This window comes from Condylura cristata, unplaced genomic scaffold (assembly GCF_000260355.1).
Source record: "Condylura cristata isolate star-nosed mole 26May11 unplaced genomic scaffold, ConCri1.0 scaffold00035, whole genome shotgun sequence".
Classification (NCBI taxonomy): domain Eukaryota; kingdom Metazoa; phylum Chordata; class Mammalia; order Eulipotyphla; family Talpidae; genus Condylura; species Condylura cristata.
In genome coordinates this window covers 1,743,953-1,754,890 of record NW_004567136.1, presented here as the reverse complement: position 1 = coordinate 1,754,890, position 10,938 = coordinate 1,743,953, and the positions used below count along the sequence as shown (strand labels likewise).

Below are 10,938 nucleotides of genomic sequence, written 5' to 3'. Positions count from 1 at the left end.
CCACCAGGGAGGGCCTCAGTTTAGATTTTAAATGACTGTTTTTCTGAAATTAAAGCAAAATATCTCAGAACCTTTAAATGTAGAAATGTGTGAACATAAAACACTCCATGCCAAGAATAGTTTTAATATCCAAAGTGTATTAAAAACTTTGCAATGTACAAGGGCTGGTAACACTGTTCATCTTATGTCTAAAGCATGTTTCTTTTCTATTAATAAATACACCAGATGAACTGTGAATAGAGAAACTGTCATTTTCTACTCTTCTGAGAGATCCAAGGAGTTTGTGAACATCATCTCTTTTATTGTGTCATTTCGGGTGTTTCTGCATTCAGCTGGGTTTAACACCAGAACTCCCAGTCTGAAATATCATTTCTGTAGATGGTTATTTGAAGAATTTGAAAAGCCTGACAACCACATGAGCCAATTCAAAGACACCCTATGTTCCATATGTCAAAGTGAAAAAAATAGTTTTGGATGGTTTTTCCGAGCTACTAAAGACTCTAAGGTGTGTGGATGAAGCCAGTGTGTCCCACCAATGTTTAGACTATTACAATGCACATTTTTCTATTTAAAAGCTCCCTTCGGTGAAGAAAGTCACATTAATATTTTGTAACCTAATGCTATTCTGTTACATATTTATTAAACAAGTTCACCTTCTAAAACTGCAGCGTGGCTGTTACAAATTTGATCTGGGAGAAATAATCCTTGTGCTGGTAAAGAACTTAGAGGATGAATATCAATACTGGGACATTGGGACACAATTAAAGTTTAGCTCAGAATCAGAATACGCTCATACAGTTTCCAGAACTAGTGGACCAAGTTGCATTAAAAAGGAGTGCTCTTATAAACAACGAATGCTCTTTGCCACAGCTGGGCACACACAGACATTATTCATGCATAGTTAGGAAGTCATTTTCTGAGACTTTGGCTGCAACCCTAGCTTTCATGGATGAAACATTTTGGGTAACATCTCCAATATTCCCCTTGAGAAAATGAAGTAACAAAATCCATTAGACACTTAAGGTTAGTGGATATTCTTTAATGTAGCTCCAGTGTTCTTTGTCTTGGCATGCTGTGGTCCGCTGGCATGAAACAGCATCAGAAAAGCCATTTTGTCTTTGAAGATAATAGATTCTGCACACATAAGCCATTAGTCTGATGAACTTTGCCCAGAGTTAAAATATTTTATCCTTACATAATGGTTTTCTTATTAAATCTGTGAGCCATACCAGTGAGTCTCAGACTACATTCAAACCATATTCCTGATGTAAAACATAAAATGAGAAAGGAGGTTAACTTTTATTTTTATTTTACGAAGATTTAGACAGCGCTGGTTATAGGTGCGCAAGCTCTGTTCTGAGTGTCACACAACGTAGTCACATGACCCTCGTGGCACGACGTAGGTGGGTGCTACTGGAAAGCTGAAGCACAGAGAAGGCGCTCGGCCAGCCGCCTTCACACAGCGAGGCGGAGCAGAGGCCCACGCCACTGTCTGGGCCCAGGGTCTGGGCTCTGCTCACTGATGACGCCGCTGCTCTCCCTCACACCAGACCACCCTCAGAGTTAATAACAAGGAGCTAAGAATAGAAATGAGAAGAGTTAACATTTCCAGACCCCCTTTCTGGTCACTCACCAACAATTTCCTCCCCATAGACAGTCTTCTAATCTTCCAAGTGAAGTTTCAGACCGAAAGTTTTAGACTTTGGGAAGGTGGATCCTTTGAGATCAGAGGCGCGACGTTGGTAGATGGGTTATGCCCAGTAACTTAACATCAAGATTTACTATGTTGGTGAAAAAGTCTGAAAGCCAACTTGAGACATGATGATTGGGTGGCTACTCTGCTTATTTGAATAATTGTTCTCACTTATGATTCTACTTCCTACACCTCCAGTCCACCAGCACAGACTACTGAAGTCCGAACAGCTGTGTATTTTTTCAGAACAGAGGCACAGCTGAGCATGAGGATGGAGCCACCAGCCTTGAGCTCTTTGCTTCGCACAGTCAGCAAAACCATGATGACCCCTGTGCCCTAACTGATAGGGAACGGGGCCCCCCGAGGGTTCCCCCCTAGACAGACACACTCCTCTTGTTGATGGTTTCATATGCCAACCAGGAAGCCTTACCTGGGGTCAACTGACTCCCGTCCTGACTAGGGAGCTCTTCATGACTGGTGCAAAATGGAGGGAAGTGACTTCTATTGTGTATTTTCTGGCAGGAGATGGAGAAGATGATAAGTAACAGAAAGGCGACTAGGGGTGGGGACCCTGTGGGCCAGAGCCTCTGGACATCCTCAGCCAGAGGACACGCCAGCCCTATGAGAGGTAGCAGGAAAGAACAGAGTCTTCGGCTAGCTGGTAGAAGTCATGAGTGGAGAGAAACATTGGCTTGAATTTTGGAAAAGACTTTTCTTCAGACTCTGAAATGATTTTGGAAGCCACTCATTCCTTACAGTCCCAGGGGCAATGATTTACTAATATGTGGTCAAGGGAAGACGTATATAGACCCATCCATGAAGAGGGATTCTCACTATTCTGAAAGTCACTCGGGTTCACAGTAACGAGCAGTTGCTTCACTGTTCACCAAGTGTTCATTGCAGTCTTTCCTGTCACGCTGAAGTTTAAAGTGGGGCTCACACTTGGTCAGTGTAACTGGAAAAAGCAGTTTAGTCATCAGCAGATAAATGTTACAGGTTGTTGGGTAGTTTATTTTCCCTTCCTTATTGGGTAAATATCACTTAGGATGATTTATCATGACCGTTACTCATGCAAAAGCTCTGAACTACCAGAGAACCACAAAAATGTCCTGTGAAAGTAATACAGCAGGTGCTATCTAGGAGTGACTGTGCTGTAAGTCACTCTGGGAAGCGGGAGAGTGATTGCTTATAGGAACTGCATGTCTATTAAAACATCACTCTCATTGAAGTATGAAGAAGAGCTTCCTTGTCCATACTTTAGAGTTTTTGCTATCATAAGCTAAATCACAGAGTGGGAAGGACAAGTCTTTTGAATAGCTCAGTGATACAAAATACTGGCAGAAGTTACAGGAGAGGTTACTATTCCCCACACTCTCTCTGTAAACAGTGCATTAGGCCATGCACCTGGGCAGTGATTTTATCAGCAGATTCCTTGGATAATGGATTGCAGTAGCTAAAAGCATGACCTTCAAAGTCAGCTGACCTGGAACTGAGACTCATCGTCCCCATTGTCTGAATCCTTTGCGAGTTTCTATGTCCCTCTGTGCCTCATTTCATTGTAAATCAGAGCCTCGGTGCAGTAGGGGAAGGAGGCACTTAATCAGATAACATTCCTAGAGTTCCTGGCATAAAGCTTGGCATAAGAATAAGCCTTTCCCTAATGTTAATAATCGCTAATTTTAAGATAACAATGCTAGCAGCATCAACTCTCTTGATAGTTAAGTTTAAACCAAATTAAGCTGATTTTGAATTCTTTTGAGCTATTTCCATTTCACAGGGAAAGCCCTAGTTACATCAGGGAAGGGCAAAGATTATTATTTTACTTATCTTTCTTACTAACAAAGAGCTAGACAAAAGTAGAGATTCAGTGGAGAAAGCCAGTTATAAAACGTGTACAAATGTACATACACTGGAAGGACACTCTTGGAAGGGTGTAAAGTCCAAATATTATTAATAATGTCTCCTTTCCCCCTTATTTCTTCTTTTATACTTTTCTGCAGATTCTCTGTATTGAACCTGTATTATGATCTTATTAGAGAAAACACAAATGCTATTTTTAAAAGGAAAGAAACTGAGGACCCTGATGGAACCAATCTAGACAGCGTGTGAGAACCCCTGGATCTTTGGGGGCAGGGTGGGGTTGGGGGACAGTGGACCTTGGACCAAAGAGCAGGGACAGTGCTCAATCTGTTTGGTATAAATTCCTGTGCATTGGAGCAATCCATATTGCATAAGTCGTAGTGAGGTTTTATATCTGCCCTACCCACCGGAGACTTGGTCTTTATGTACAGTTTGCCAAGTTTGCAAATATTCCAGAAACTAAACTGGTGGCCAGGAGTCTGGGGACTTCTGAGATCTGACTCTAGCTGCCTGCCCACACTTCCCCTCACAGTTGTGACCCCCAAACTGTCTGTGAGGGACCTTGTTTGTGAAGCATCTGGATCCCTGACTCTCTTCATTTTAACTTAGGGAAACATAAATGGTTTTCAGGTTATTTAATTTAAAAATCCTTTATACTCTTAATTTTATAAACCATTCAGTGGTGTAAGTAATATTTTGTGGAACATTTTAAAGCATCTCTAACTTTAAGACTCACTCATTAAATCTGAAAAAAATTCGCAGCGAAATGATTTACTCACATTTTTGTCTCTTGTTTCTAACTGTAACACTTCAGGAAATATATCAGAATGAATGTGTTTCTAGATGGCATTTATCTAAGTTGAACGAACACTTTGCCCACAGAGCTTTTTGCTTACACATCTCAAGTTTCAGTAGAACAGAATTTTCTGTATAATCATTTTTCTGCTTAACTTTATAAGGAAACACATGTCCAAACTGAGGATAGCCCCATTTTAAGTTTCAACATGGTTTGGGTTTTACAGCATCCAAGATTTTCCTAACTACGCACCTCTTTTTTTGCTCCTACCCCCACCCCCACCCCCCCGTCTTTTTTTTTTTTTTTTTTTTTTAGGTCTTAAAACACGCTCTTTTGGGCGGTTCAACAAGTTCAGACTGCCAACCAGTTGCTTTTATGGTAATTGACAGCGTAGCTGATTTTTTGGAACCTTAGAATCTAAAAAGGCATTTGAGCTCAGACTCTGGAGACGTTGAGCCAAGCTACTTGCAGAGTAAGAGATGCAGCTGACTTGAATGTAGGGCAGGCCGACCTTAAGTCGATGCAGTTAATTCACCGCAGTAATATTTCTGCTCTAGCTCAGACTGCCTATTTTTCTTCCCAGCAGTGTGCAGAATCCTTTCTTCGTCTGTCAGGTTGTTTCTCAAACAACTAGGCTACTTCTGGACGGGGGCCAGCAAGACCGTGTGTCTGCAGCAGGCAGAAGTGTCAGGAGCATCCTCCGCACTGGTTGGGTCACAGGCCTGGGGGGGAGGGGTTGCTCCCTGCTCACTAGTGGCTGGAGAGACACATGGGCAAGCTTAAAGGAAAAGAACATAAAAACAGCTTATATTTTATTTTTAATTTTTTAAATAATATAATAGTTTTTTTTACATCATTTTGTGCCTTTTTCCATTTCATTTGTAATCCCCATGAGCTTCCCATCACCAAATCACCCATATGCCTTCACTCCCATGTGCATTTCCCTCCCTCCACTATTTTTGATCCCACTCCCCACTTCACCCTGGTAAAATGTCTCTGGTATATATTTGTTCATTTTTCTCCCCTGGTCCTTTATACTCCTGCTATGAGTGAAACCATCTGGATTTTTCCTTTTCTTTCTTATTTCATTAAGCATGATCCCTTCCAGCTCCATCCATGTTGCGGCAAAAGGCATATGTTTATTCTTTTTGGTTGCTGAGTAATATTCCATTGTGTATATGTACCACATCTTTTTAACCCAGTCACCTACTTTTGGGCACTTGGGTTGATTCCATGTCTTTCCTATTGTACATAAAGCAGCAATAAACATGGGGGGGGGGAGGCGCAGGTGTCTTTGAATCAATGTTTTTGTGTCTTTTGGTTAGATACCTAGGAGCGGGATTGCTGGGTCAGATGGAAGCTCCATTTTTAGCAGACAAAAACAGCTTATATTTAATACAAATGATTTAATATAATGAGCATATTGCAAATTCTTTTGAGTTTCCCTCAAATGTCAGTTTCCAAATAGCTGGGCTATTGCCCCAAATTTCATCTCAGCATAACAAATAGGAAAAAACTCCAACTACCAGATCATTCTAGTCCTTTGCTTCCCTATAAGAGCACAAAGGTGTCAGAGTTAAAGGGCCCCTGTTTGCTGTATTTCTCTTGCTAGTGCTTCTGGGATCGAGCACACATTCCCTACAGGAGGTGACTCTTGGACATGCAATACCCCAGAGACATATAGCAGCTCATCAGTAACAGCAAGAGCACCATGGACCCTCTGGCCAGTCACATATGGCTGCAAACCTCCTGATACCGAGACCCCCCACACACAAAATGGTATCTGATACCGAGGACCCCCAAATGGTAGTTGTCAACTCACTTGGGTTGGTTTGAAATTTTTGAGATTGAACTTCGTTACACATGGTTGTAGCATGAACTATTTCCAGAGAAACAACATCACTCTGCTGTGCATTGCTTTTTCTGGGACTGTTTCTTCTGTTGCCAATCAAGGAGCTTACATCCAGACCTAGGGACACTGAACAGGCCCATCTTCTTAAGAAATAAAATAGAGAGCCCAATCTTTTCAATACCCATTGTTAGAACTCATGAAACTAATTAAGAATACTGGAATGGGGTGGGAGTCTCTGTGTTTACACTTCAAAGGTATTTTCACAGGCACCAAACTATAAAACACATACACCCAAAGAGTAAGCAGCATTTTATAATTTCACAGTTGGCTCTAGTAAGCTCATTTCTTTAATGGAACAAGTTCAAGGAGGCAGCCACAGGGAGGGCAGGCGGCATCCAGCCGGCTGGTCATGAGCCGAAAGGACGTCCCAGTGCACTTTGCTTAAACCAAAGCTCTGGGGACATCTAAGAACCATCACGTTCTCCCCTACATTCAGGCTCCTTTCACCTCTGGCGCCTGGGGTCAGGAGCCAGTGCACCTGCATGGCCCTGACTTCCTCGTTGCGGGGTGTGCTGTACTCTCCTGCAGGTTGATGTTCAGGTGGGATTCTGAGTCGGGCCCCTTTGCCTATGTGAGACTGTTTGGTTTGCAAGCCAGATCATCAGTTACACGGTCTTTTCTAAATTATGTTTTGTTATTTCCCTAATGTTATTTAAGCTGCATGGAACTTATTCTGCTTTTGCCAAGTCTTTCCATTGAATAAATATCTCCATAACCTATTGCTTCACTTTGGCAACAGAATTGTTGCAATTTGTGGGCAAAATTGAGCAAAAGCCTAACTCCTTTTTTTCCCTCTGTCAAGTGTCCAGTGTCGCTGGCTTTCTTTCTGCACAGAGGCCCTGACTTTTCTCTGTTCTGGTGTCTTCTGTCATCATGGAAGGAAGATTTACAGATAACAGCACTGAAGCCAGTGACACACTGGGCGTCACAAAGATAAGCTGTCCACACACAGAGTTGCGATGTTACAGTGTTAAGGCACAGTGCACTTCCAGGGGGGACTGCCACTCAAGAACTGATCCACAGGCTGGAATTATCAGAGCTCTGTGTGCTCAGGTCTTCATTCTGTCCCTCCATTCACATGGTAATCTTAGAATTCCAGAACTCTCTGAGAGATGTAGTTAACCATCCAGGTGAACTTCAAGGCCCAAAAACTTACAAGGTTCTGGCAAGGAACATCCAGCCACTTCCAAACTCAACTGGTCCCCAAAGCAGCCATAAAATGAAAGACCAAAGAAACTGACTTCTGTTCCATTCTGGGCCAGACACACATTTGCTCATTGATTGTTCATATCAACTGGGTCATTTATCTACTAAGAGATTCTGTTTTATTTGCCTTTTTCTTTTTCATTTTTTTGAAGATTTATTTATTTACGTATACAAAAACTGGGGTACAGGTGGGAGTGATGGTGGTGAGAGGATTCACCAGAGACAGAGTAGGGAGCAGAACAGGGAGATCTACTGAAATACACTGTTGAGGGGAGCAGAAGGAGTGTCCGGAGAGGTCTGCTGTGCCATGTGGGTCACCTCTCTGGCTGCTTCATAGTGCTGTGCCACCAGGGAGGGCCTTTATTTGCCTTTTTCTTTTTAAGCGCTGTGGGTCCTTGGGTGCAGAGACCTCAAAAAATATTGTCGCCTGCCCCATCCTCTAAGGCTGCCTCAGGATGTGTTGATAAGCTTCCCTGATTCTATCCCTGCATAGCAGGTTTTGAAGTTTGCTTCCCTGATCTACCTGTCATGGAATTAGCTTTCCTAGGTTATATTTGCTCTAGGAAATTTTGTCCTAATTGGGCTAGGACTGTTCTCAGGTGTTCCAGTTCCATGTCTCCCTGAGAGCCCCAAACTGGAAATTATGCTGCATTGTCTAACTAGCCCTGAGCATTGTGGAGAAAAGAAATAAAATCCCCCTGAGAAATATGGAACTGAGGCAGCAGAAGGAAAGAAGGACACTTCCCAAAACCTGCCGGGCTGTCCAGCAAACGGTGTGTTTTAGTGTCCTGGTGCAGCGTGGGCCCTCATTCTGGTACTTAGTAATGTTTGCTGCTATTGATGATCATGAGGGTGGGGACCAAGCGACTCGACTTTTGAGGTTTTGTGGGCTCACCTCCATAGCCAGACTGGTACCTACTTACCCTTCCACACCTCTCCCATCTTCCCTGCTCTATTTTTGCATTCCTAAGACCACTTTCTTTTAGCCAAAGGAGTTACCTGGAGGGATCTAATAAAGGTCAGAGCCTTTTTCATCTTACATCTATGTGGTATGAGTAGACACCAGTGTTCTGATTGAGGAGGGGACAGATCTATATCAAGTCGAGTACACACGTCAAACTCATCTCCTAGCTTTCATTTCCTTTAGCAGCCAGATAAGGATATTTGGAGCTGCGAGACGGTGCTAGCGCGTTTCGAAATGCCGGGGAGCTCTGTGTGGCTATCGGTTTGGTTCTGGGGTCCTTCCGCTGCATCTCCAGAAGGATCTGCTTATTAGCCTTTTTTCTCAGATGAGGGTTTCAGTCCCGTGAAATCCTAGATCACTGAGCCAGCAGCACTCTGAAGATCTACAACACCCCTAATTTTATAATTGAGGGCAGTGCCCCCAGGCCCAGTAGAGCATTGCAATCTGCCATGAGTTACCCAGCAGGTGGGTGGCTGGGCAGGGCCACAGCCTGGCCCCAGGTCCACCTGGCTCTCCCCCATTTCTGCCCTTTGATGCCTCATAAAAAGACCTGATTTCTCAGAATAAATTGACCTCAGATTTTTGTGCATTTATGAAAGCTACTTTTGATTTGTTATCACCTGGTCTCATTCCTACTTCCTAACATAGAAGGTTATTTATTTATTTACTTTCATCTTCATTTAAATGGCTTTCTCTGTGTAAAAGACAACTAATTTTTAGCCATGTTTCCTGATGAATTTTATTCCTGGTAACTAATGATACTAACGAATGACATTAATCCTCGTAACTCCTGAGATTAAAAAGGTAAAATAATTGATTTTTGCTTCTCTTTACAGACACTCTGGAGAATGGATCCAGTAAGGGAGACAGGTGAGTCAGGTGTTTGCCATTTGGGCTTTTCAATGGTGGCATTTTCTATGTTCAAGCTGTGAGTTTGATCTTTTTTTTTTTTTTTCCTGTTTTGCTTAACTCCAGTGCAGCTAATAGAAAGGGTGCAAGCAAGGATGACACATACTGGAAGGAGATTAATGCAGCTATGGCCTTAACAAATCTTGCACAGGGAAAAGACAAACTACAGGGAACCACCAGCTGCATTATCCAGAAGTCATCGCATATAGCGGAAGTAAAGACGGTCAAAGTCCCGCTGGCCCAGCAGTTCTAAGCATCTGTCACTTTTCAGATCAATGGCTATTCCTCATGTCCATGTTTTTTCATAAATCCTCATTTTCAGAGCTGAAGTAGCGTAAAAAAGACTCCCTTTCAAACCTCTTCTTATTTTTTAATTATCCTAACTATATCATTTAATTGCTTCTATAAAAGACATATAAGTTATAAAAAACCTCACTTTAATCAAAAATATTAACTTATTTTATGTTACTCAAAACTATGCATAAAATGTCTGCATTGCCATTACAGTAAGTGCCTTGCTTCCTGAAAATAAGCTACAACGTGGGCATAGCAGAACAACTATGCCTCAAAATGACAGCGCCATCATGCTTATTAGCCTGTGTGTATCGTTCCAGATGGACATTCCAGGACAGAAACCATAACTGTTGAAAGCCCTTGAAATGCAGTCAATAATTCACATGTTAAAACTTGAAAATCTATTCAGTCCAAGTGAAATGCTCCCTTAAGAAAAACTTTTATAGTATTTTAAACGGTTTGGTGTGCTTTTCCGAGTGACAGTGAGAATTTTATGCCTGCATCTGATATGCCAAACTGAAAGCCATTGTGTACCTTCAAGAAGCGTCTCAGTGAGTTCACTGTGATCAGCAACCTTTCTCCAAGCACTGCTGGAAAACACCATGCCCTTTAGAATGAATTTGGATTTTCTTTCTCGCAAGTCATGATGAAGTATAAAAACAAAAACAAAAACTTCCTTATATAAATAACTCAGAATGTTCTTGCATAGAGCTAAACCTATCCTTTGTTTTTAAAACATAGCCCTGTTCGCATTAGTAGTTAGTGGGTTTTGTGATAGAAAGTGTTTTTATATGGAACAGCCAAAAACTTTTTATTTGGTTCATTTCCAGTTACAGTTGCTGGTGGACAATTACATTGCAACGAGAACAAGACAATGAAAGAAATGTATCTCCATGTGAATATGCATGTACACACATAACATTGATTTTTAAATTTAAAACACATGGAAAGCAAAACATTGAACAGCCTCTGAATTTTGCCAAGTAAGACATTCAAGTAAAATTTAAGTGAAATCATGCATTAAAAGAAAGAACGTTTTGTTTCTAAATGAGACTATCATTGAGTAAGAATAATCAATATCAAGAAAGAAGAATATCTTTTTCAATCAAGCAATAATATTCTAGTCAGCTTGGGTATACTTGAAACTTGAATAAACAGTGGAGATGCCAAATATAACAGAGTATATGTGCTCCAGAGAAGTAAAAAGGATTTGATTCTATAATGGTGGGATGTTTGTTCTGGGTATGTCAATCTATTTTGTATTTTTGTTTTAACTGGAAAATGCTTTTGTGAGTGTGAATGAG

The 10,938-nt window shown here is 41.6% G+C and overlaps 1 protein-coding gene across 1 annotated transcript in view; it reads left to right on the top strand.

Annotated features, from left to right (window-relative positions):
• MKX (mohawk homeobox) overlaps positions 1-10,246 on the top strand; it is a 58,750-nt gene extending 48,504 nt beyond the window's left edge. The window contains exons 5-6 of the mRNA XM_012732707.1: positions 9,268-9,301; positions 9,407-10,246. Of these exons, the coding sequence (XP_012588161.1) occupies positions 9,268-9,301; positions 9,407-9,593 (221 nt within the window). The 3' untranslated portion in view covers positions 9,594-10,246. The remainder of the gene's footprint in view (positions 1-9,267; positions 9,302-9,406) is intronic.
• Positions 10,247-10,938: the final 692 nt, after the last annotated feature.